The following is a 27,814-nucleotide window of genomic DNA, read 5'->3' as shown; positions in this document are numbered from 1 at the left end:
TCCTTTAGATAAATGTATAGTATATATCAGGTGCCTCAAAGAGAGCTCAGGTTCTCAACTGGCTCAGCCATGTTAATATTGTTATTATTATCCACTCTGTATCTGTATTTTTCTGGCTAAATAAACTGTTTCAATTCAATTCAATTCCACTATGGAGGCTGTCTTTCATTCACCTCGTGGACATCTGTTACTACTGGAGCAGCGTTTATTAGTACTACATTTTCAGGTTGGGTCCCGGCGATATAAGAACATAAGAAAATAAGGAGTCTGCAATAGGCTGGTTGGCCTGTGCATGGCAGCTCCTTTCGAGAGTTACTACCACTCTCTATCATCCATGAATCTATCCAGCCTCCTTTTAAGACTTTCCAGCATTCCAGCACTTACTTCAAAGTTGCTAAGCTTGTTCCACTCGTGCACCACCCTATTTGTAAACCAGTTCCTTCCTATCTCCCTCCTAAACTGTGGCCTCTTGTGCCGGCTCCCTGCGACGTGGGTTCCGACAATTGTTTCCCTTTCTGCAATCCACACATCGTCGGTTGTTTCTCGCACATTCACAGCTAGTGCAATTTCGGTACTGGCTAGCACAGACGCAGCAATGACTGTTACCCGGCATAGTGTTTCGTACCTTGGGCGACAGTTACGTCCGCCTCCGACATCTGCTTTGGTCCCATATAGGAGAAAAAAATAGTTCTTATAAGGAAAGGGCGGAGAGGTGACAGGCTGGGTTGCTGTGTCTGGTTAGTAGGGGCTTATGTCCCACGTGGTCCAGTTCTCCCCAGCTGACGCATCCCCGCCACTCACCCCACCACTCACCCCCGCCACTCACCCCCCTGCACTCACCCCCGCCACTCACCCCGCCACTCACCCCCACCCATCACCTCCGCCCATCACAATCACCCCGCCACTCACCCCCGCACCTCACCCCGCCACTCACCCCCGCACTCACCCCTGCCACTCATTACTACTACCAATATGCCCTCCAGCCTCCCCCAATACCCATTCCTTTGCCACCATTTTATTACCTTAATATTAAATATCCTAATACATAAGTAGCTATCCTATCTGTGTTGAGTTAGTTGAGCCGCAGATCTATGCGGTACTCAGTGACTGTAGCCTCATAGTCAATATCTGCAACTGTTGTCGGCTTTGGGGCCGATGCTCTCTTTCCCCTGAGGCAGAGTAAAGCCGACCGAAGGAGAGAGAAGGACAGTCGGCATCTCATCCAGGCTGTAACATAACTTCTGGGCTGTTCGGATATCACCTCCGCGAGTCTGGCATAGAAACATCTTGCCCTTGGTCCCATCCCACCAGAGGTTGTGAACACTAGAGGAGTGAAGCTGTCTTGATCAACGTTCTGAATTCTCTCCCCGTATGCCCTATGCTTCCATGTCTGTGTTAAGTCGTTTCCTTTTACTTCTATATCCCTTTTAATATCTAATTATGTTATTTTTATTCCCTTTGTATCTATGTTTATGGTCGCCACTTACTTCCTGTTCCCTGTGTGTGTGTGTGTGTGTGTGTGTGTGTGTGTGTGTGTGTGTGTGTGTGTGTCACTAAAACCTTTACTCTAGTATCCTGCGTTTGCATCAGGCTTCTCCCCTTCGTCCTCCCCCTCTTCTGGTTCCTGTGGATGAGGAGGGGAAAGGGGGAGGAGGAAGATGGAGATGGAGGAGGAAGAGGAGGAGGAGGCAGCAGGAGAAGGAAGAAGAGGAGGAAGAGGACGGAAGCGGAGGAAGAGGAGGAGGGGGAGGGACACTCACCACGGGCAAGGCCTTCGGTGCTGCTGCCACGCCCTTCCTGCCCCTCCGCCCCTCCCACTGCCCCGCCTCGTCCCGCCCCTCCGCCCCGCCGTCGGCACCTACGAATCATCGATCGCCCGTCCGCCGCTCTCACCTGCGCAGTTTGTGAGGGCCACACTTAAAGCTGTGACTACTAGCGAGCGAACGGACGCCTCCTCGGTGTAAAACTCGCAACAAGGGGAAAGGGAGGATAGAGAGGGGAGAGAGGGAGAGGTGAGAGGGAGGGGGGATAAATTTGGATCAGGGGTGCACCACCTGGTCAGTCAATATGGTGTTGTTATTGTTTTCCCATATGGTGAACCTAGTGGATTAACTCACGTATATTAGCCGTAAGTGGATGATGTCAGGATACACGTAGAACTAAAAGATATAAGAAGAGTAATGAGTAAAAAACAAACAAATGTGGTTGATTATATAACTGATATATATATATATATATATATATATATATATATATATATATATATATATATATATATATATATATATATATATATATATATATATATATATATATATATATATATATATTGCATTCAAGACCTAAAGTTAAAACAGTAGAAATGGATAACATTTTAACACTCATAACAAAATCTTTAGTTTAGCACGAACACCCCAGACACCATGCACTAGTCCAGCGACACTGCGGGGTACCCGATGGCAAACACTCACTGACGGGGGAAAGACATTTCATTATTTCCCATCATTGACGGAAGAAAAGGCTCTGGAAGACTGTAAGATTCGGTAACTAATTGGCTGAAGGACAAGCTAAGGCAACCGAAGAATGCCTCAGGTAACACAAGAAGGATGGGAAGCCTCTGTAGGTGTAGCGTGCAAAGAAATGTCCAAAGTCATCAAAAATTTCACGAAGACACGGAGCCGAGATGCCAGAGACCAGTGGAAATATTATCCCTTAACAACTGTATTACTCCCGCAGCACAGACCAGTTTATTTCCAGTGTGAATCGATTTGTTAAAACAACTCATAAGTGGACAGTATCCCAGACAAGACAACTCACATAAGCTGAAACATTTGAAGTTAATGTTATCGTCTTGAAAGATCCCGCTGCCTTTGTTCGTATTGTGGAGCTCCCGGAAGGACACACGTTCTTTTGTGGCCTCTCAGATCTTGTGATGTTGGGTCCTGGAGTCTCAGATCTTGAATTTTTAAGTCCTCACCGGCAGATTTTGGACTCTCGGGTCATAGTTTTAAAGGTTTTGCACTCTCAGATCAAGGACTCTCAGATCATGGACTCTCAAACCGTATATTCTCACATCTTAGATTCTCAGAATCTAAAAGGATGACGCTCAATTCCTGTACTCTCAGATCCAGGACACTTAACTCTTGGAAGTCAAGTCTTAGACTCGGAGATCCTATTTCTTATGAAGTATTCCTAGTTTCTCCTCTACTTTTCCTTCCCCTCCAGATAGACCTCAAGATCCTCTCCCAATTGCGGCGGAACAATAATTTAATAAGTCAGTAGGGCTTTGCATTTTTCTTGCTCCTCCAAGTGATCAAACACTGAGGTGATAATGAATTTGTAGATCATTATGGGTATTTCAGCTCCGGTGACTGTTCCCGCTTGGCCCCTCATGAGGTATTCCCACAACACAACCCCGAATAATCATTAGCAGGTCAGGAGGAGGAGGAGGAGGAGGAGGACGAGCAGGAGGAGGAATGTGTATACTCCTCTGGTGTCTGAATGTGTCATTAAAGGCAGGAATATGGTGTGCCCCCTGATGAGGATGCCTTCCCCTACTCTTGCCCTACCCACCACCTCTCACTGCTTACCTCTTGCCTTGCCCACCGCCTCTCACAGCTCACCTCTTGCCCTGCCCACCACCTCACACAGCTCACCTCTTGCCCTGCCCACCACCTCTCACAGCTCACCTCCTGCCCTGCCCACCACCTCTCACAGCTCACCTCTTGCCCTGCCCACCACCTCTCACAGCTCACCTCCTGCCCTGCCCTCCACCCTTCACTGCTCACCTACTTCCCTACCCATTACCTCTCACTGCTCATCTCATGCTCTACCCATCACTTCTCACTCGCCATTTTCTGCTTCATTTAGCCTTAAGTAGCATATTTGTTTACCACATCTTCTCTCCATAAATATTATGAAGTCTTGAGTGTAACATGCAACCTTGAATTATAATAAAGGAACTAATAAAGTAAAACGACAAAAGCCACGTTCAGCAGACATCATCTAGGACTAATATTTCTAGAGTTTCAATTCTCTTTTCTCTCTTCGTCCAACTTCACAAATTCATGGATCTGACCTTAATTTAACCAATGGATTTGAATCCCTTTTCTTATGTATAGTTGACCGAAGTAAGTACGTAATAAGAGGATGATATTCCACAACTTTTTTATATACTTCTCTTGCTAGAAGTAAGTCTTGTCAGTACATGGCTATATACAGTGGTGTCAACACATGTCTACTGAAGTCCTCTCTCACCTGTACATTAATTAAGGGACCTCTTGCACCTCTCCTTAGATAACACATTGAAGAAGACATGAATTTTTTGCCACATTACTTTGAATATAAGTTCCTCCGCCCCTGTATCCTCCTCCAGAAGGATTCCTATTTCTTGCTCCTCCGGAGAGACGTCCAGTTTCTGCTCTTGTAGAAAGTCATTTAAATTAGATCTTTTTTCTCCATAACTCTCAATTCCTGAAATTAAAACAACCTTGTATAAGGGGGAGGAGGATCGGCTGGGGCTGATGAGTTCCTGAAGTAAATCTCCCTCCTACAACATCCTGCATGACAAAGCCCCATCGGAGAGATAATCCTTATCTTTGACTGTTATAAGCCATCAACCTCACCAGTGCCTCAACTGTCCCTATCTCTCACTGTTGTAGTCTATCAATTACCTTCACTGTTCCAACAATCATTCCCGCGTCTCAGTCATTGGTTCATTTGCCTCAATCCATCAATAAGCAAAAATCTTGATCCATATCAGAATTGTCATCACCCATCAGCAGCATCCATCCATCAACCGATCAAGTTGATTGGCTGTATCTGTAGGGACATGAACTAGTCCATCAAGTGCCCTAATCAGTCATCTGTAGGGACATGAACTAGTCCATCAAGTGCCCTAATCAGTCAATTACTTCCATCTATCAATTTCCTCAATCCATCAGGTTCCTCTATCTAATTTTAGCCTTAACCTATCAGCGTCAGCCCTCCTTCCAACAAGATCCATTCATCAGTTTGTCTAATCTATTCATTACTCCAGTCAATACACACATCAACTAACCTAATCAATCAACCACATCAATCAACTCATCCTTCATCCATCTTGATCAATTGCCTGTTCTTTTCTATCAACCACCTCAAGCCCATCCATCCACCCGCTTCAATTAATCCATCAATCACCCACTTAAATCCACTAACCGTATGAAATTAATCCACTCATCCATCCATCCACTATCAAATCCTAACTAACAGTCAACTTCTGCTGTGAGGTTTTGATGGTAGCCACAGATCGTGTTGTGAGTCACGCTGCCCCACGAACCCTAGCCTCAAGAATACTCCACCTACGCATGTCCAATTCTCACGTCACCTCGTATCCGAAACCCTGTCTGCGAGAGAAGCCAAAACATACCTCAATTATCCCCCTTCTTTTTCCTTCTATCTGAACAAAATTCTATCACAATATTTCATTAATATTTACAATGATTATTTAATGTTTTAGGTATGTCCAGGTGATTGTAGTTTTGTCTCTATATAAAGGGAATATATTGACGGGATTGTTAGAGCATGCGCGTCCAACACTTGTTTGAATTTCGCGTTGAGTCACATTATAAGCGGGGACGGCCCAGCAAGCTTCTTCAGTCGACAGCACATACATCTCGGGAGCGGACGGGTTATATATTTGTGCGACTACTTTGTGCTTTTTTGTTGATAACCGCTGGAATTACGAGCTGTCTACACTCTCAGGTAAGACGGGTCACTCACGTCATTTATCACGAATTTAGTGAATGAGACACCTTATGTAATATTTCATGTAGATATAATGTAAGATTTTTCATTAGTGTTTTTCATACATCATAATTTCGTCTGAGATAAAAATCGAATAGTGTCAAAGATAAGGATATACTGTTGACTGTTAACTGTAGACTGTGTTAGTAAGTGAAGGAAGAAGAAATATATCAAAACTGTGGACTGGTTGACAAAGGCTCGAGACTATGAGAGAGTCTTTAGTAACGATGAGCCTCAGTGGTATTTGGATGTCATTTTCAGCTCGGCTTTTGTCTCTTGGCTCGAGTAAACAAGTTAGCCGAGTCCTCACTTCACCTATCAGAGGACAGTTATTAATTGAACCATTGAACGTCGTGTCTGGCATAGATTACCATATTTCAATAGTATGGTCTTATACCATCGTAACTTTTAATATATATTTTTTTCTATTATGAACCAAATGTAACTTCTTCCCTTATTCCTTCCATCTGCAGTTAACGACCAAGCAAATAAACAGAGGTTATGAAAGATTGGCGCATGCGTACTAAGCCTCTTAATGTCTTGTGTCGGCTACCGGATGTAAGGTTAGGATTAATTAAGAAGAATATTGTTCACATTATCGCATTAACCCTCTACGATATCTACCATGTATCGTCCTCGCGCACTTATACTGTACATATCGTTCTTTACATGACCCATACTATATATAAATATACATATATATATATATATATATATATATATATATATATATATATATATATATATATATATATATATATATATATATATATATATATCTTTATCTTTACAAGGTATCGTCTTCTCCCTCCTCAGGCTATCGCAGTTGAAGCGATCATCTCTTGAGCATATACACGGCTTCCCAGAACTGAGCATCTGCTGAGTTGAACACCTACAGAGCGCCACCATCATTATGTCGCTGGTCACAGTTTTGGGCAGTATGGGTACCGGGGGCAGGGTTCCTGGCAAGGGCAATGGTGAGTTCCCTGTCACACCTCTGCTTGATAAAAAAAAAACTGTTTTTCTTTGATACATCTACGACACCTGTGCTATACTTTAATACATCTACGACACCTGTGCTTTACTTTGATACATGTACGACACCTGTGCTTTACTTTGATACATGTACGACACCTGTGCTTTACTTTGATACATGTACGACACCTGTGCTTTACTTTGATACATGTACGACACCTGTGCTTTACTTTGATACATCTACGACACCTGTGCTTGGTTCCTCATCATCTCTGACACCTGGGCAAATACACTCGTTCTTTGTCGCACCTGCAGTATACTTACTCATCCTCTGTCGCACCTGCGCTTCCACACTCACCATGTTACCTCTGCGCTTGTATATACTTTCTGCTCCATCTGTACCTGGTTAGTCATTTCCTGTTGCACCAATACTTAGTTACAACACCTGTGCACTGATTGATATATATATATCTATAATTCTATATAATATTGTATGTCTCTTGGCTATACACGGCTACAGTTTACATGATAGAGACCTGAAATTTGGTTAGGTTAGGTTAAGTGTATGTACTCCAGAAATGTCACGAAGGTTAAATTTTGAAAGATTGGCCTTAGTGGTCCGCCCCCCCCCCCTCATTAAAAAAAACATTTAAATTGGGGGGGGGGTTACTTCTGGCCGACCAAAATATTTAATTTAGACCTGAAATTGGGTATTGTTGTTAGACTTGGCCAAGGATAGTGAAGTAAATTTAGTGTAGATATTAGTGTAGTGCATGTTGTAGAAAACAGTAGTGAATGTAGAGTCGTCATGGGAATTGGCTATAAACTGCCATTTCTAAACAAACCAGGGCAACGCCGGGTACCCCAGCTAGTTATGATATATACAATTGTACACTATTATTACAGTGTTTATAAAGTTCACGTCACAATTGTTGTAGAAAGGTGAATGAGTGGGTTAGGGAAAACCAAGCTCTGTCTGAGAACACAGAGCCACATGCGGCTTTTGCGGCATTCACCCATGGAGTCGAGCATCGCCGGAACTACCTGATGCGCACTATCCCTGATATTGGACCCCTCCTCCACCCTCTGGAAGAAGCTATCAGCGTCAATTTCATTCCCAAATTAGTGAAACACCCTCACTTAACCCCAGCAGAAAGATCACTCCTTGCACTACCACCGAGACTGGGAGGTATGGGATTGACCAATCCAGAGGAGATTGCTGCCACCGAACATCAAAAGTCAGTTAATCTCTCGGCAGCCCTCACAGACCACGTAATAGCTCAGAACGCAACAGGGGAGGTGGATACCAGTGAAGTAAACAAGATTCGAAGGTCCATTATGACAGATCAACATCACAACCAAAGTGAGAAGTTGCAGCAACTGTTGCTGCAAGTACCAGAGATTTTGAAAAAAAAAGTAGCTATAGCGCAGGAGGTGGGCGCCTTGAACTGGTTAACTATGTTACTGATAAGGACAAATGGTTTCAGTCTCACTAAACAAGAATTTACAGACGCCAATGCTCTAAGGTACGGTTGGCCAGTAGAAGGTTTGCCCTCCCAATGCGTGTGTGGCTCTTCCTATGACGTCGATCACGCCATGGTGTGCAAGAAAGGGGGCTTCATATGCATGAGGCATGACGAAGTAAGGGATCTCACAGCAAATATGTTGAAAGAAATCTGCCGTGATGTCAGGGTAGAACCGACCCTCCTTCCATTGGACGGTGAGATTTTCCAACATAGGACTTCAAACACATCCAACGAAGCCCGTGTTGATGTCAGTGCTCGAGGATTCTGGACGCGGGGACAGCAAGCCTTCTTCGACATCAAGATTTTTTTATTCCATGACCGCATGTCACCGTAACTTTGCTCTCGATGCTGCACACAGGAGGAACGAGAACGACAAGATAAGGGCATACGGGGAGAGAACTCAGAACGTTGATCAAGACAGCTTCATTCCTCTAGTGTTCACAACCTCTGGTGGGATGAGACCAAGTGCAGGATGCTTCTACGCCAGACTCGCGGAGGTGCTATCCGAACAGAAGCAGCCTCCCAGAAGTTATGTTATAGCCTGGATGAGATATCGACTGTCCTTCTCTCTCCTTCGGTCGGCTTTGCTCTGCCTCAGGAGAACGAGAGCATCGGCCCCAAAGCCGACAACAGTTGCAGATATTGACTATGAGGCAACAGTCACTGAATCCCGCATTGATCTGCCGCTCAACTAACTCAACACAGATAGGATAGCTACTTATGTATTAGGATAGTTAATTTTAAGGTAATAAAATGGCGGCGAAGGTATAGCTATTGGGGGAGGCTGGAGGCCATTATTAGTAGAAAAAAAGGAAAGTTGTTGTAGTGCGTCACACACGTCACAGTTGTAGTAGTGCGCCACACACACACACACGTTACAAATGTTGTGGTGCGTCACACAGACACACACACACACACACACGCCACAGTTGTTGTAGTGCGTCACACATGTCACATTTGTAGTGCGTCGCAAACGTCACAGTTGTTGTAGTGCGTCACACACATGTCACAGTTGTTGCAGTGCGTCACACACACGTCACAGTTGTTGTAGTGCGTCACACACGTCACAGTTGTTGGTGTGCGTCACACACGCCACAGTTGTTGTAGTGCTTCACAGTTGTTGCAGTGCGTCACACACATGTCACAGTTGTAGTGCGTCACACACACATCACAGTTGTTGTAGGCGTCACACACACGTCACAGTTGTTTTAGTGCGTCACACACATGTCACAGTTGTTGTAGGCGTCACACACACGTGACAGTTGTTGTAGGCGTCACACACGTCACAGTTGTTGTAGTGCGTCAAACACAAGTCACAGTTGTTGTAGGCGTCACACACACGTCACAGTTGTAGTGCGTCACACACGTCACAGTTGTTGTAGGCGTCACACACGTCACAGTTGTTGGTGTCACACACGTCACAGTTGTTGTAGTGCGTCACACACGCCACAGTTGTTGTAGTGCGTCACAGTTGTTGCAGTGCGTCACACATGTCACAGTTGTAGTGCGTCACACACACGTCACAGTTGTTGTAGTGCGTCACACACACGTCACAGACGTCACACACACGTCACAGTTGTTGCAGTGCGTCACACACGTCACAGTTGTTGTAGGCGCCGCACACGTCACAGTTGTTGTAGTGCGTCACACACGTCACAGTTGTTGTAGGCGTCACACACACGTCACAGTTGTTGTAGTGCGTCACACACACGTCACAGTTGTTGTAGGCGTCACACACACGTCACAGTTGTTGTAGTGCGTCACACACGTCACAGTTGTTGTAGGCGTCACACACACGTCACAGTTGTTGTAGTGCGTCACACACGTCACAGTTGTTGTAGGCATCACACACACGTCACAGTTGTTGTAGTGCGTCACATTTGTTGTGTCACACACACAGACACACACAGGTAAGGGTCAGATGAAAAGCTGTGCTATTTTCAGGACTGCAGCTGACCCTCACCTCTCATCCTTAACGCTATGGAGGGGTGAGGATTGGATAGGTAGTGGGATAGTCAAAACTTTTACTCCACACTGTTAAAAATACGGGATTAGGTCTCCCAACTCCATTCACATTTTTCATTTATGTATTTCTCTATCTGCCTGTTTCTTACTCTGTCTCTCACTCCCTCTCTCACTCATTCTCTCTTATATTTTTACATTTTATCTCATTCTTTCTTATTATCTCTCTCATTGTCTCTTTTTATCTCTAATTCTCTCTTTTTATCTCTCATTCTCTCTCTTCATCTCTGACTGCTAGCGCCTTCTTGCACACACATCCTCCCTTAGGGCTACAAACGGACGGACACCCTGGGATACCTCATGTGTTTACCTCTATGCATTGTGGTGTGTGTGTGTGTGTGTGTGTGTGTGTGTGTGTGTGTGTGTGTGTGTGTGTGTGTGTGTGTGTGTGTCAAATGCACTCTTAGAAGCTTTGACAGTAAGAGAAGAAGAAGAAGAAGAAGAAGAAGAAGAAGAACCGAGAAAGAAGGAGAAGAAGAAGAAGAAGAGTCGGGAAAGAAGGAGAAGAAGAAGAAGAAGCGGGAGAGAAGGAGAAAAAGAAGAACTAGGAAAGAAAGGAGAAGCCGGATAATATTATTCAAACTTCGTCTTTGTAAAGGAAAAAGTAGGTCAGGTTTGTGTTGCTCGCTAGACCCTTTGTAGTTAAGAGGAAGGTATGTGGGCAGAAGAAGACTGGCGAACGTTAGCTTGACATATTCGCCTGGCGCTAATGATTGCTGGCACTGGCTGGTTTTTTGTTTGTTTGTTTGTTTTTTTCACTCAGTCGCCCACAAAGGAAAAATGTCGACTTTAACGAGGTCCTTAAATGTTATGAGGCAATTATCTCGATTGTTTGAGTTAATTATTCACGATAAGAGTTACACTTATTATAATAACTGTGTATCCGGCTGCACGCCCCCAGGGAACTGTCTGGCGCTCTGATGGTGTGTGTGTTGTGGATGTTATGTATATCTTTCTTTCTTTCTCTTTCTTTCTTTCTTTCTATCTTTCTTTCTTTCTTTCTGTCTTTCTATCTTTCTTTCTATCTTTCTATCTTTCTTTCTATCTTTCTTTCTTTCTTTCTATCTTTCTTTCTATCTTTCTATCTTTCTATCTTTCTTTCTTTCTATCTTTCTTTCTTTCTTTCTATCTTTCTATTTTTGTTATTTATTTCTGTCCTTTATTCTGCTTTTTGTCGTCTTTTTTAATTATATTCTTTTTTCTTTATTATCTCCACTTTTTCAATTTCTTCTTCTACTTCTAATTATTATTATTCCTCTTTATTGTTGTTGTTCTTCTTATTCTTGTTTCCTGTTGTTGCTGTTGTTATTCGTTCGCTTCTTCTTCTTCTTCTTGCTGTTGTTGTTATTCCTCCTCCTCCTCCTCCTCCTCTTGTAGCACTTATTGAGAAAAGGTCAAAATCATGAAGTGTTTTACCTGTGATCTACCTTCTATACAGGTCATCCTATCATTAACCTACCTGGGACTAACCTCGTTCAATACATTACAACTTCCCATGATAACTTCTAATGTTCCTTTGTCCTCTCTTTCTTCCTTCTTTCATTTATGGTTTATTATTATTAACATCTTTTTCCCTTCTTTCATTTATGGTTTATTGCTATTACCATCTTTCTTATCTCTTTCATTTATGGTTTATTGCTATTAACACCTTTCTTATCTCTTTCATTTATGGTTTATTGCTATTACCATCTTTCTTATCTCTTTCATTTATGGTTTATTGCTATTAACACCTTTCTTCCTTCCACAGTATACGGATTTGGGGGAATTCCAGTAAGTATACCGGTACTTATTAATCAATTTTAGGCATGGGAAAGATTGTTGATAATGTAAGCTAACCTAAACCTAACCTAAACCTAACCTAACCTAAACCTAACCTAACCTAACATAAACCTAACCTAATGTAATGTAAGCTAACCTAAATCTAGCCTAAACCTAATGTAATCTAACCTAACCTAATATAAACCTAATTTAATATAGCCTAAATCTGACCTAATGTAATCTAATCTAACCTAACCTAACCTAACCTAACCTAACCTAATCTAATCTAGTCTAACCTAACTTAATATATTGTAACGTAACATAACCAAAACCTAACATAACCTAAACCTAATATAACCTAAACCTATTCTAACCTAACCCAACCTGGTCATTATGGATGGGGCCCAGTAGGATTAGAAGCCATTATAACTGGAACCCAATATGACTGGAACCCAATATGACTGGAACCCAATATGACTGGAACCCAATATGACTGGAACCCAATATGACTGGAACCCAATATGACTGGAACCCAATATGACTGGAACCCAATATGACTGGAACCCAATATGACTGGAACCCAATATGACTGGAACCTATTACTGGAACCTATTAGCACTAGGGCCCATTATACCCATTTATCTTAATAGAATATAGTACCCATTAATTTGTACTCCATTAATAGGCTTTACATAATAGGGGATGAACTTAATTGTTTCTCTTAATGACAGATAATACAGGTACACGTTCATTTGCATATGTGTAGTTACTATGAGGTGTTATGGTTCAGTAAATTACAAGTAAACTGTCTCTCTCTTGGTATAATTGGTTGTTAGAGCGAGTGTAATTGGTGTCTTTTTCAGTGTATTTGTTTGCTTGTTCTATATTTCTGTGGGTTTTTTTTTGTATTTTCTTTTATTCCACAATTTTCTTTATATTTTTCTATTTGTTTTTTTCTTTCTCTCTTTATTCTTCATTTTGTCTTTTTTTTTTTAATTCTGTTTTTCCTTTCTTTCTCTATCTTATTAATTTCTTCACTTTCTTCTTTGTTCAATCTCTCTCTCTCTCTCTCTCTCTCTCTCTCTCTCTCTCTCTCTCTCTCTCTCTCTCTCTCTCTCTCTCTCTCTCTCTCTCTCATAGTGAAACCTCCATATAGCGGCCTTCTCTCTTCATATAATCCATAAGAGGGGAGTGTCACATATAACGGACACTCGATATAACGGAATTTCCTCCGTATAATCCCAGGTTATGTAAGGTTATAAAACTCCCCCAACTCCCCAGCCCCCCCACCCTCGATCTGCTCCCTCACCGCACCCCTTCTCCCTCCAGCACCACCCTTCTTCCCTTATCCCCTTCCCCCTCCACAGCTCCCCAGCCCCTTCTACCCCCCCCCCTTTCCCCCACATCACCCTCCTGCCCCCTGTTCCCTCACCCCCAGGCTCCCCTTCTTCCCCCCCACATCACCCCTCCTGCCCCTCTTTCCCTCACCCCCTTCTTCCCCCACATCACCCTCCTGCCCCCTCTTTCCCTCACCCCCCCTTCTTCCCCCACATCACCCTCCTGCCCCTCTTTTCCCTCACCCCCCCTTCTTCCCCCACATCACCCTCCTGCCCCCCTCTGTTCCTCACCCCCCACACACACACACACACACTGCAGGTGACATACATACCAGAAGGATGCTTCACGTTCTGTCTGTTTCGGGGACGATTTCCAGCGACAGTTCAGTTTAATCTGTGGTCCCACCTGTCACCCTGCAGCCGAGGACCGTCATGCGTCGCGCCTCTGTGTCATGGACCTACCTGTATACCTGTGCGAGACGTGTCAGGTCACAGGTCTCGTGAGAGTGGAGGATCAAGGTCACACCAACACACCTAGTCACACTAATTACTGTACCTGGTCACTGTAATTACTACACCTGGTCACACTAATTACTGTACCTGGTCACACTAATTACTGTACCTGGTCACACTAATTACTACACCTGGTCACACTAATTACTACACCTGGTCACACTAATTACTACACCTGGTCACACTAATTACTACACCTGGTCACACTACTGTACCTGGTCACTACACCTGGTCACACTACTGCACTGGTCACACCACACACCTGGTCACACCTCACTTACACCTGGTCACACTAATTACTACACCTGGTCACACTAATTACTACACCTGGTCACACTAATTACTACACCTGGTCACACTAATTACTACACCTGGTCACACTAATTACTACACCTGGTCACACTAATTACTACACCTGGTCACACTAATTACTACACCTGGTCACACTAATTACTACACCTGTCAGTCACCTGTCTCACACCTTGCACACCTGGTCTACTAATTACTACACCTGGTCACACTAATTACTACACCTGGTCACACTAATTACTACACCTGGTCACACTAATTACTACACCTGGTCACACTAATTACTACACCTGGTCACACTAATTACTACACCTAGTCACACTAACACACACTTGTCCACCTTCCATTTTCCTCTGCTCTTATTTTTTTTGGGAGGGGGGGGGAATTATATATGACATTGACCTTTTTTATTGCATATTTAACCCTTTTTCCCCTTATGTACAGTTGTGGACAAAATTCCCTTGACACTTGGTAGTATTTAGGGACGATCAAGCGAGAGGGTTTACAGTTTTCACCGGTTTTCTACAATTTTTCAATTTCAATTAATTTTGTTTGTTCCGACATAATACGTGACGAGAAGGAGTCTTAGTAGATAAAAGTTAATCATGTATAACACCCAGACGTAGATCCCAGATATCACCAACTTTACGTTTTTTCCCTTTGTTTCTCATCCATTTTCCCCCTATGTAGATTTAACCCCCCTTTGTTTATCATCCATTTTTCCCCTTATGTAGATTTAACCCCCCTTTGTTTCTCATTCATTTTCCCCCTATGTAGATTTAACCCCCCTTTGTTTCTCATTCATTTTTCCCCCTATGTAGATTTAACCCCCCTTTGTTTCTCATCCATTTTTCCCCTATGTAGATTTAACCCCCCTTTTTCTATTGTGTCTCAACTCTCCACCCTTGTTTTCTCTACCCTACAGCCGTCTTTGAAGGAGAAAAAACTAAAGGAAGCAAAGATTCAGAACGCTGTGGCCAAGGCGAGAGTCACTACCCCTGAGACACACAACGAACCTAAAAAGAAAGAGGAGAGTAAATGAGAGAACGTGGAGATGAAGAAATGGTGAGTAAGTATATTTATCTGCATGTGTATGTGGTGGTAGTGGTGATAGTGGTGGTGGTAGTAGTGGTAGTGGGGTGGTAGTAATGGTGGTGGTATGTGGTGGTAATAGCGTTATCCATTGTGCAGTCATAGTTGTGGAATGAAAATGAATTTCTCATCAATATTTCAAAACACGTCAAGTGAACAGAAAAGCATGAGAGATGAGTTAGTTTAGACAGCAACTCCCAACAACTCACATGATAACAGGAAACTCGCACAAATATACGAACGTACAGTGAAAGGTTTAGTTGTAGAGTATGGTGTAAGAACAGTTGACGGTGAAACTCCTTATGGTGTTATCTATTAAATTTTCCTCTGTCAGGACTAAAGGGAACGCATCTACAGAAGCTTTTACTTATAAGTTTTTGTGTAATTTCAACGAAATTTTGACAATCTGTTTTGATTCCTAATTTAAGTGAGTCAGTTAGATGCGTCCTTGCGTCTCCAGTTACAGGGAAACTTCAAAGTGGCATTAGAAGTTCTGGACTAGAGTGTTGCCTCAGGCGGCCGCTTTCTGTGTACAGTACTCGGAACTCTTGACTAACCCGGATCTTTCTTGTGTTGCAGCTGTTGGTGAGGTTCTTCGTGCCTGGAGCAGCCTAGACGGAGGCTGACCGTTTTTATATCTGAAGGAGGAGCCGCCCCTGCTGGAGCCCTACTCGCACAAAGGCCAACAGAGGGCTTGGTAGTGGGCGGCTTCCTGCCACTTAGGTGTTCTTTGCTGACTGGCTTACTCAAGGGCGTCGTCGTCTGTCAGGGCCCCAGAGCGCTCTGCTCCCCTGTAGGGCCATCTGGACACTGAGCTAGTAGCTCTCTGAGAGTCGTGAACAAGTAGTTCACATCTCTCCTAGGGCTCTTGAACATGTAGTTCGCAGCTCTTCCAGGGCTCGTGGACGGGGAGTTCACAGCTCTCTAGGGTCACTTGTGGCTGAGACTGACGTCGATCTCCTGCCCATATTCTGATGAGGACGAAACCCACCATTGACGTAATGTTTGTTATGCTGTGTGCTGAGACACACATTGTCCATCTAAAACTGTATGAAAGTTATTATTTAGAAGAGTTATTACTCAACTATAAGACTTCATTTAACCCACCTAAGGGAAGATCATCACCTACAGACTAGTTGAAGGTCAACAATATGTTCACCTTCGACGAGCGCCAAGGTGTTTCCAAAGGGCGTCCTCTCAGGATCCGGGCGCCTTTTTAAACTTTTAAATTCCATCCTTTTTCATTAATCAAAACACGCGCGCAAGTATCACCACCTCCGCTTTGTACATAACGCAGCATGAAGCATTTCAAGCGAATATATGCTGTAGCTTCCTGACGAGAGATAACTAATGCCTTCGTACATGTCTCAATATTCACTAGACCGAGGTCAGAGGTCACCGAACCCTTGGTCAGGCTGAGTGGCTGCTGTCACTCGGCCAACTAGAGTGGCTGTTGTCACTCAGCCCAGTAGAGTGGATGCTATCACTGGGCCAAGAGAAGTGATCCTCTCGGCCAGAATGCGTGAATCTCGTCCAGAGAAGATTTGGGTGCACAAATTTCACTTTCATTTGGCTTGGCATTGCTCAAAACCTGCAACGACGTCGCTCTGTAAACGACAAAAATGAAGAAAAAACTATATACCGGTATACATAAAGAAATTTTGTCGACGACTGCTGTTGAGGCGACGCTGTCAAAGGTGTCCGCTGTCAACCTCTCGTATGGTGCCTCGTGATTATCCCCCATAGAATTTTCTTGTCAAATCTTAATAAACTATTTTTTTGTGTATCTAGCGGAGATCTGACCAACCATATGTTCATTATTTTTCCAAAGGCTTCGGAGAGGATTCTTGAAGGTGAAGCTCTCCTGAGGGACCAGTTTGTATGGCATTATGGCAGAAGGAATTTATACATATATATTTTCACTTAGAAACAATGTAGTGTGTGACTGGCGATGATGTAGAGAACATGTAATTTTCTATCGTGGAGTGAATAAAGTAACGTTATTATGATTTACTCGTTAATGGAGGATTTAGGCGAAGACAAATCAAACGGCCCATTATTTCCTCACATGCGTTCTCCCTGTGGTTCTTATCAGTCTGTTGACCTCACACAATCAATACAGGATCGACGTGGATTCCTAATGACATGTTTACCCCTTAATTATATATATAAAGATGTATTAAGATTTATATTAAGAAAATGCTATTGTAAGAAAATCCTTTGTATAGCAGTAAAAGGCCTAGGGAAGTCCATTATCTACAACCCCTCTGTTCTTAGCCTTATCGTTTATCATTATTGTAAATAACTGTGGTGTTCAGGGATGTGGTGTAGCCTGCCAGGGTCACTCAGTACTAATCCTAAAGGGTACCGGGGAATCTTAAAAGGATCTAAGGTCATCATTTAAGGTCCTACCCTCAAATTATCGCCAGTACTTTGATAAACGTAAACTGTAAAAAGAGTCATCATAACACGGACTGGGTGGAGACAGAGGGGGATGGTGGCGATGGTTCCTTCTTATAGAGTGACATGTCAGGCGAGACTTAAGGGTCAGATCTCAGAGTTTTCCTAATATTTATTTGCAAAAGGAGACAGACAATTACATGACCCCCTTCCCGGATAGTCTCTCAGCTTGAAGACGATGGAGCACAGCTTTGTATCACTGAAAAAGCTTAAAGCTGTTTCTTGGTGCCACAAAAAATGCTCAAGTTTCTTAATGCGGTTTAGATGACATGGAAGAGTCTTAGGTTACTCGGGTCAAAGGGAGGAAAAAAAATATTGTGTGTGTTTGTGTGTGTAGACTCCTGGTGCCGTCACAGAAGAGGCTACGGAGACTCACAGACCTACCGCGCTGAGCCAGACTCATTGATGTGCTGAGGCGTTCGTGTGTCCCTCACCCGTACTCATCAATTCATTCAGGTTATCAATGGTGTTACCCCCTACCCCCCCCCCTTCCATCCTTAAACCTCCCCACCTCCTTCCTTACACCCCCACCACCCCTTTCCTTACACCCTCACCCCCTTCCTTAGACCTCCCCACCCCTTCCTTACACCACCACCCCTACCTTACCCCCACCCCCTTCCCCCACCCCCTTCCTTACACCATCACCCCTACACCCTCCCTTGAGAAACAAGAAAATTTACACGTATTTTATATTACTTCAGCATATGATTCCTGTCTTATAATACCAGAAGGGAAGAGATATAACCGTTTTATTGTACTTCATATTATATCATTTCCAGGTGTAAAAAAAGGTGTGTATTATCCATGAATTATGTAAAGTAACAAAAATAATACGAAAAAGCATCATTCCCTCAGATATGACTGAGGGTAAAAAATGCATATCAGATAATTATATAGTCGATTTTTTTTTTATACTGAGGGATAATATAATTGATGGCGTGAAGAAAAGGGACTATAGAGGTTTATATATGGTTTATAAATATATATATATATATACATACATACATATATATTTCTGTACTCTTGGTGATGATTAAGCTACAGTGTTTAAACATTCGAGTAGTAGTTTATAACACTTATTAGAGGATATATCGTCTCGTTTATTTTCCCGTTATTTTACAAAAGTCAACACCTCGATTGTTTGTGTCTCTCAGGGTCGCTGATTAAGTCTTTAGTTAGGAGTTATTTAAGTATTTTCCCTATGCTGTTTGAGTTCAATTTTACTTAAAGACTTATATATCCAGAATCAATAATTATTTTGGGGTTAAGAAATATCTGTGAAATTATGAGCTCACCTTTGCAGCAGTTTCTCTTTTTTTGTCTCTTTCGCTCTCTCTCTCTCTCTCTCTCTCCCTTTCTCCCTATCTCTCTTTCTCTCCCTATTTCTCGTTCTCTCCCTATCTCTCTTTCTCTCCCTATTTCTCTTTCTCTCTCTATCTCTATCTCTCTTTTAAACTTTACCACTATCAACCAATCATATACAGTCCTGGACAAATGAAAAAAAAAATGAACAATATTCTTTTGGGTTAACAACTAATTCTCTATACACTTCTAACACTGAAGACTAAACAATCGAGATGCTGTCAACACTCGCATGCGGTGTGTGAAGGGGTATGCTAATGTTTCCATACGTGTAAAAAAAAAAACGAAAAAAAAAGAAATGGAACAAAATATGTGAAAAATAAATTGTGCCTTGATATGTTACGTCATGTTCTTCTGCATCAACGTATTTTCTCTATAGAAACACACAGACAGTCTCTCTCTCTTTCTCTACTGTAGATCACTTAGTTTATTATATATACCCATATCTGCTGTAACTCTTCCAGTAGGGTGAGGTTAAGACGTGATGCAGCTGATGGTTGCTAATGAGTGTGTTCCCCTTGATTATCAACAGGTGAGAGAGAGTATTCACCTTAATTACAACAGGTGAGAGAGAGTATTCACCTTAATTACCAACAGGTGAGAGAGAGTATTCACCTTAATTACCAACAGGTGAGAGAGAGTATTCACCTTAATTACCAACAGGTGAGAGAGAGAGTATTCACCTTAATTACCAACAGGTGAGAGAGAGAGTATTCACCTTAATTACCAACAGGTGAGAGAGAGAGTATTCACCTTAATTATCAACAGGTGAGAGAGTGTGCTCACCTTAATTACCAACAGGTGAAAGTGTTTAATTAAAGGTAACATAATGATCAATGGGTATACTCCTACACTGTGTTCTGCTCTTAAGTGAAATAGTCCAGTTTGAACATAAATTGAACACATTAACACACACACACGGAAGAATTATGTATTAATAAATCATACACACACACACACACACACACACACACACAAGGGTTGGACGGGATGTAAATAAAAGTAAGAGAGGAAGACACGACAAACAAACAAACACAAAATTATGTATAATATAAACAAAAACAAAATACACATAACCAACACCAGTTAATATTGAAGTGTCATGTATGTAACGTCAATGTGTGTGTGTGTGTGTGTCAAGACCATCACTCTCTGGGAAGTTGATGATATGGCTAAAACTAATGTAACTATATTATTCTTTTTAATCACACTACTCGCTACGTCTCACAGGGGCTGCTACCACCCCCTATCAATAGTTCTCTTATCGGTAATATTAAAAAAAAATGTGTTTGTACAAGGTCATATTTCTCAATAAATGTCTTCCCATTATTCCTGACTTTCCATTATTTTTTTTCGTCCAGTAATGTTATTCGTCTTTGTATTTCGTCTATTGATTATTATCGTTCACCTGTATACCTCTACTAGGTTAATTAATATCGAAACAAAATGAAAATATACCCTATAGGCCTAAACAATGAAATGATTTTCTCGGATTAATAATTAAATTTTTTTGATATAAATTTTTTTAAATATTCTCTCATTGTCTCTACAACTTATATAGGATAATAAAATAACTAAAGACGTAATGGATAATTTATTACAATTATCAGATAAGAGATGATAAACAAGTGTATATAATATAACACGATAAGAAGCCAAAATTTTTAATACACATCACAATAAAAAAAAATCTGATAGTGTAAAACTTCTTCTTGATATCATACATAACAAAGTAATAATAGCAGGTGGTGATAACGAAGAATTAATCACTGGAATAATATCTAGATAAAAGATAAGAATCATAATGAACAAAAAAATTACTTAAAATTAATAAAGAAAATATCTTCATTGTTATTGTTGTTATACATTTACTAACACCGCTTTAATATCATTCACTACAACCATACACCAAACAACAACAACAACAAAATATATATAAATAATCTTTTAAAATATGAGATCTGCTAAAAAAAAACCCTAGCAGTTAACAAAAGTCTTAAATACTTCTTATCTGAAAACAAAAATAATTATACTTTTCGTTTTACATCACCAACCTACTGAGAATAGTTATCTAAAGGTAACAACCAACTCATATGCCAATTATAGCTCCTATAATTTAGTAAAGCATATGAGAGTCCTTCCTTAGAATCTATAACTGATTCTTAACACAAGTATAATTGAATCCTTAAACCTAATAGCACGTATAGAAGGATCTGTGAAGGAGAGATAGCAGAGATAAGATAGGAAGAGATGAGAGACAGAAAAGGAGACAAAATAATGGGAGAGAAAAAAAAACGGAGGATTTTATGAGGAGGAAGAAATTGGTGGAGAGAGATAGAGACAGAGAGAGATAGGCATAGAGAGAGAGAGAGACAGAGAGAGAGAGAGAGAGACATATACAGACGTAAAGAGATATAGAAAATGGCATCATCAGGTGGTCATCATCATTCATTTGTATCATGGACGAGATTCTCAGATAATTTAAAGCTTTTTCTAATTTATTTATTTATTTATTTACTTATTTACTTATTTATTTATTCCTTACATTAATCACCTCTACTGTATGGCTGATGTTAGACTGTACAGCTGTTTCGACCATCGGCTAGAGTCATGGGAACGTTTATATGTGGTTGGTACTCTGAGCAAGATAGAAATTAACGGGTTGATTGGTTGACACATTGACATATTAATTCATTAACTAATTGAGTGGTTGAGGGATTGGCATATTAATTGATTAACTAAGTGATTGACTAATTTATTATACGAGAAAATTGATTACTACCGGTTATTTGTTTTGATCGTCAGTGTATTCCATCTCAACTTCAATAACAACATAGTCGTATACCACTATAAAAGTTCTATAGGATATCAAAATAGATTGACGGATTGACTATATATATATATAATGATGAGTTGTTTACCTGCTATCCTCATTAATTAATATATATTCACTATTTATCCATCAAGCAAGATCAATATTATAAAAAAAAATATATTAATATTTTTTTTAATAAACAATAAACACAATTAAATCTACCTTGCTATAATTCCCCTCAACAATTGTGTATAATGTGTATTTGTTATGTAATCCGTATAGGTTGTTAGACGAGGACTTACACATAAATACGAGTATTATTATGTTGACGGGGCGCTCCACGGTGGATTAGTTTGGATTACATTTTGGGTTACTTGAAAATGTTGGCGCTTGGATTACATCTCGGATTACTTCAAGACGTTTTGGTGCCTGGATTACTTGGATTATTTGAAGATGTTGGCACCGGGATTACCTGGATTACTTAAAGACATTTTGGCCCGGATTACTTGAAAATGTTTTGGCCCGGATTATTTGGATTACTTGAAAACGATGTGGTCTGGATTATCTTGCAATGAAGAGACGGGAATGAGTTGGCGACTAATTCTGGATTACTTGGCGAATGCTGGCCCGGCTCGCCTGGCGAAGGGGAATCCTCTGGCTCTGGTGTCTTGCACGAAGGCGCGTCGGTCAACACCTACTTGTGGAACGAACCTTTGGGGCGTGAGCACTGTTGGAGGCCATGAGGAATTAGTATTTGTGTAATAATACTACTAATACTACTACTACTACTAATAACACCAACAGGACCGGAAACTCATTTGATCTTTCAGGCGACATAAACCAAAAATTTGTCCCCTAACCAAGCCTTTACCTGAGTTATATTAACTTCAGGGTGGAAACTACATTTTTGGTCTTCTGGCTGTAAAAAAAAAATCCTTAAACCTCACCTGTAGGGCTAAGACTAAAGATTTGTGCAGAAGGACGTGATCTGGCGCCCCTAGCACCTGGGAAGGTGACATCCCTGGGTCCTGCGATGGGGGAGGCTGGGGTACGAGAGAGCTGCTGTAGGTCAGAGGGCAAGTCTCGTGGGATCTCACTGTCAATGAATCCGGAGTCTGAAACAAATGTCTCATAAGAAGAAGGTGTATTTGATGAGGATAGCGCGAGTGAAATGAGGTGTTACAATATGAGGAATGAGGTGTGTATGTGAGGAAGAATGGTGAGGAATGAGGTGTGTATGTGAGGAAGAATGGTGAGGAATGAGGAGTGTATGTGAGGAAGAATGGTGAGGAATGAGGTGTTAGTATTTATGAGGATGAGTAGTAAATGGAAGTTGGTTTATGAGGAATAATGAGTGCTACCACAAACAGTAACGAGTAGGATAACCCTCAAACAAATATTATGTTAGGTTGTAAGTCATGCCATGTTTTATTGGGCGTGTCTGCCTGTATATAGAGTATCAAGTTAGTGGAGATAGAGAGAGAGGGAGAAGGATGGTGTTGTGTGGTAGTAGGGAGGAGTTGTTTTTTTTTTGTTTTTTTTTTTTTATTGGGCACTCCCTTACATCCTTGTGTAAGGTGAAGCGCAGAAGCGTTTACAGTGCCCAACAGGGAAGCATGCTAAGTTCATGCTTGCCTTTTCGACATACACCAGGTACCTACTTTACTGCTAGGTGAACAGGGACTAGTGGGGGCTAGGAAGTAAGTCCAAACAACTTCCACCGGCCCGGGAATCGAACCCGTGACATCTCGCTTGCGAGGCAAGAACGGTACCGCTTCTACCACCTGTTTGGGTATAAAACACCTGACGCAACGACATGTGTCAGCCCAGGGGGCGTCTGCGAGGGGCACTGACACTCTAGCTCTTCCCATCATAGGCTGAACACCCAACCCATTCGGTTTGAGACCTTCAACACGTAAGTTCAACCTGTACTTGAGTTTATACAGGTAGTCTGTGTCCATTGTATCGCTTATCATTGTGACAACATGGAATTAGGCCAAATTAAGTACTCATTATAAACGTTATGCTTAGACTAATTACAAAGCTAAGATAACTATGATTGTTATGTTAATATGCAGTGGATTAAACATTTATGTATGCTTACCTATGTAGGATTTATTATTTGAAAAACTAAGAAGGAATTGTATTCAACAGGTTTGACCGAATTATAATGTTCGAGTTCAATGTGATGGGTCTTATTATCCCTTAATCGCTCTAAAGGCGATTACAGTGAGAATTAGAATGAAGAGGAACGGTCAAGGGAGGGAGGGAGAGAGAGAGAGAGAGAGATAGATGGACGTCACGGTCCTCGATGTGTCCCCCCCCCCCTCAACCTTCATTTTCCCAGAGGTGAGACACTCGGGCTGCTTACGTGACCTTGTGAGAGAGACAGGCAATATTCGTCAAGCCAGGTGTGTGTGTGTGTGTGTGTTCGTGCGCGCAGCGGAAAACCAGGTGCTTCCATATAAACAGTTCCAGGTATCTCTCAATACCTGTAATTGATTTCCAGGTAGTTATTGCCTTGCGGACACTGAAGGAGGCAGCAGCTGTCTGTCTTGTTCCGGGTGTGGAGATAATAATGAGCCGCTGCACGTGTACAGCACACCAATAGTGAATATCTCATGTTGTTGATGGATAAACATGTTGATTATTAGCTGTGGAAAGTTGTTGTAATTATTATTATTATTGTTATTGTTGTTATAATTATTAATATTATTATTATTGTTGTTGTTGTTGTTGTTGTTGTTGTTATTATTGTTATTGTTATTGTTATTGTTATTGTTATTGTTATTATTATTATTATTATTATTATTATTATTATTATTATTATTATTATTATTATTATTATTATTATGATGATGATGATGTGGATTCCTGAGCGCCAGGCCCGCAGGAAAATCAGGGTCCATGATTGGGCCTCCTCCAATGACACTGAAAGAATAGCCATCCTCACGGGCATTTATGAGGGCGCGGCCTATGCTCGCACTGAACGCCGGAATATTATTTTGACAGCACCTCTGCGCTAGCGAGTCTCAAATTACCCTCTCCACCCTCCTCTGCCGCCCAACACACCCAAGCCTAGCAAGCGAGCGGACCCGGGTTCGATCCCCGGGCAGGGTGAAACTATGGGAAATTTCTTTACGCCATTTGCCGCTGTCTACCCAGCAGTAATTGCTAACCTGGATGTTAATCGATTTGCGGACCGTATTCCGGGGTAATGATTAGCCGGGTCATGCAAATCGTAACTTAGGTTGTGGTTGTTGTGTTGGCGACAACTTCTACGCCTTAAACAAATTCACGCCTAGGTGGCCCTTGGGCCGGCCATCCTCGTTATAAGAGGGCAAATAGTATTCATTATTATTATTTATAGAGCAAACTTATGACACCCGTGTCAAGTTTATTTGGATCGCATCACATATGGGAATAACTGCCTGTGACACTGAACGAGGGAGTCCAGAGAGTGTGTGAGGGAGGTCGATGAACCCGGGTAAGGGGGTATGATAGGGAGACAGTGAGGAATATCGGGGAGCAGAAGCAGTGGGAGGGAAGATTGTGGTGGGGAGGGAAAGGGGGAGGCGAGAGGAGGGAAGGGAAGACAGTGAGGAATGTCGGGGAGTAGAGACAAGGGGAGGGGAAGAAAAAGGAAAAGTGTGGTTAAGAATGGTATGGATGAGGGATAGAGAGAGGATAATAAAGAAGAATAAGATGGACGTAGAAAGAGGTGAAGGGATGAGGGCGATTATTGGAAGGGAGGAGTGAGGGATGGTAGTGGGAGGGGAGGAAGAGAAGGTGGAGGAAAAGAGAAGATGTGAAAAGAAAGAGGAAGAGGAAGAGAGAGGTGAAGAGAAAGAGGAGAGGAGAAAGAGAGAGAGGTAAAGAGAAGGAGGAGGAGGAGAAAGAGAGAACACAGTAAGACAAGAGCTGACCTCATTCTCTGTAGGTACTGGGAGGGATAGTTAAAGAGAGAGAGAGAGAGAGAGAGAGAGAGAGAGAGAGAGAGAGAGAGAGAGAGAGAGGAGGGAAACATAAGAAGTGTCAGCTGGAGCGTCAGAAAAGAATGTCAGCAGGAAAAAAAAATTACCATCAATCTTCAACCTGTCAATTTCGTCAGGGAGATGAAACCTTTAAGGACCGATGTTAAGGCTTGAGAGTTTATCACGTAGAGTTGTACTAACTTGACCCCAAAACACCCGAGCAATACAATATATAACAGTATTTGGAAAATGTTGTAAAGAGGAATAAAGATGCATTTTTTTTGTTGATAGTAGGGCAATTTTGGAGTCTTTGAACAGCGGGAGTCCAGTCTTTGAACAGTGGGAGTTCAGTCTTTGAACAGCGGGAGTCCAGTCTTTGAACAGTGGGAGTTCAGTCTTTGAACAGCGGGAGTCCAGTCTTTGAACAGTGGGAGTTCAGTCTTTGAACAGCGGGAGTCCAGTCTTTGAACAGTGGGAGTTCAGTCTTTGAACAGCGGGAGTCCAGTCTTTGAACACAATATTGGTTCATGTAGAGAATTAATAAATACAATAAGGAAAAAAGGCCATAGTGTTCGATTTGTATGGGACCCTTCACATGTAGGCATTGGTTTTAATGAAGAAGTAGATATAATAGAAAAAAAAGCCACGGAAAAGGCCGAGAACGACATAATATGTATTAAAACCTTGAAACAATCAAGGAGCAAATTACGGAAAATACAACCAATAGAAGATAATTTAAAAAGGAATGAAATATATGAGAAAAGTGAAACAATGAAACATTACCATCATGTTCTCATGAACACAAATTTTACATATGGGAAAGATAGGAGTAGGTGGAAAGATTCAGTGTATATGAGGTTAAGATTAGGATATAAATATTACTGGGAACTTGGAGCTGAGAGACGTGAACAGGATAAAGAATGTAGAGTTTGTAGAACACCCAGATCCCATACCCTGCCACATTATATACCGGAATGCCCATTGCTTAATGTATATAGAAATGCCCATATAAATAATGTCCCCATGCAAATAGAGTGAATGTTTAAAAATAGGAAAATAGGTGAAATATTAAAGAAATATAGAAATTTTGCATCTAGAATATAACTATGTACTATAATTGATTATATGAGATATATCTGTATTAAGTCCTGAGAGGAACATTCCTGGACTGGGGTGGGGATGACTTATGTCACTTCATCCCTATGAGATGTATTTATTTTGTATCTCAATAAACTTCTCAATCAATCAATATAACAGTATTGATCAAGTGATCCTGATAAACATGGTACATACTCGCATAAACTGGTTCTGGGGTCATGGTCTACCTGTCATTACCTTAATACCTGACTAATAAGGAGACTAACAGGTAATGAGACGACTAACAACATCAATATTTGGCATCTACGTTTCTCTTGACATTTTTGAACTGGTGTTGAAAACTTTATGAATCCTGAATGTTAAGTCACTGAACGAGTTTTATAATGATGAGAATAGTGATTTTTCAAGTAATTCAACTCTGAAGTAAGAAAACAGGTAACTAGGGTGTTGGTGAATAGGTTACGTCAACTCTAAGGTAAGAAAACAGGTAACTAGGGTGTTGGTGAATAGGTTACGTCAAATCTCAGGTAAGAAAACAGGTAACTAGGGTGTTGGTGAATAGGTTACGTCAACTCTCAGGTAAGAAAACAGGTAACTAGTGAGTAGGTAACTAGGTGGCAGGTAGCTATGTCATATATACCAAGTGAGTTAACGTCACCTCCACCACATTAGGTAAGACACTGTATATTAGTATTGGCGTCAAACTGCATGTATGTATTGTTCAACCTTTTACCTTTCGATAAATATACGTCCATTTACATTCAAACACATCCACACACACACACACAC

The 27,814-nt window shown here is 41.6% G+C and overlaps 1 protein-coding gene and 1 long non-coding RNA gene across 3 annotated transcripts in view; one reads left to right on the top strand and one right to left on the bottom strand.

Annotated features, from left to right (window-relative positions):
* The first annotated feature begins 5,616 nt into the window (after positions 1 to 5,616).
* On the top strand, positions 5,617 to 18,341 carry LOC121877549. Of its 2 annotated transcripts, XR_006091014.1 has the most exons (6): positions 5,623 to 5,742; positions 6,258 to 6,347; positions 6,601 to 6,761; positions 12,055 to 12,077; positions 15,150 to 15,289; positions 15,896 to 18,341. It is a non-coding gene; the product is annotated as an uncharacterized LOC121877549 (long non-coding RNA). The 2 variants fall into 2 exon arrangements; XR_006091015.1 differs by lacking the exon at positions 6,258 to 6,347 and having other exon boundaries at positions 5,617 to 5,742.
* A 2,376-nt stretch (positions 18,342 to 20,717) lies between these two features.
* The window catches only part of LOC121877548, a 76,874-nt gene continuing 69,777 nt past the window's right edge, over positions 20,718 to 27,814 (bottom strand). The window contains exons 5-6 of the mRNA XM_042383341.1: positions 22,901 to 23,068; positions 20,718 to 22,680 (exon numbers count right to left, since the gene is read on the bottom strand). Coding sequence (XP_042239275.1) covers positions 22,562 to 22,680; positions 22,901 to 23,068 — 287 coding nt within the window. The 3' untranslated portion in view covers positions 20,718 to 22,561. The remainder of the gene's footprint in view (positions 22,681 to 22,900; positions 23,069 to 27,814) is intronic.

The sequence above is a fragment of the Homarus americanus genome, unplaced genomic scaffold (assembly GCF_018991925.1).
Source record: "Homarus americanus isolate GMGI-L3 unplaced genomic scaffold, GMGI_Hamer_2.0 scaffold45469, whole genome shotgun sequence".
Lineage (NCBI taxonomy): Eukaryota > Metazoa > Arthropoda > Malacostraca > Decapoda > Nephropidae > Homarus > Homarus americanus.
This window is presented reverse-complemented; position numbering and strand designations above follow the sequence as displayed.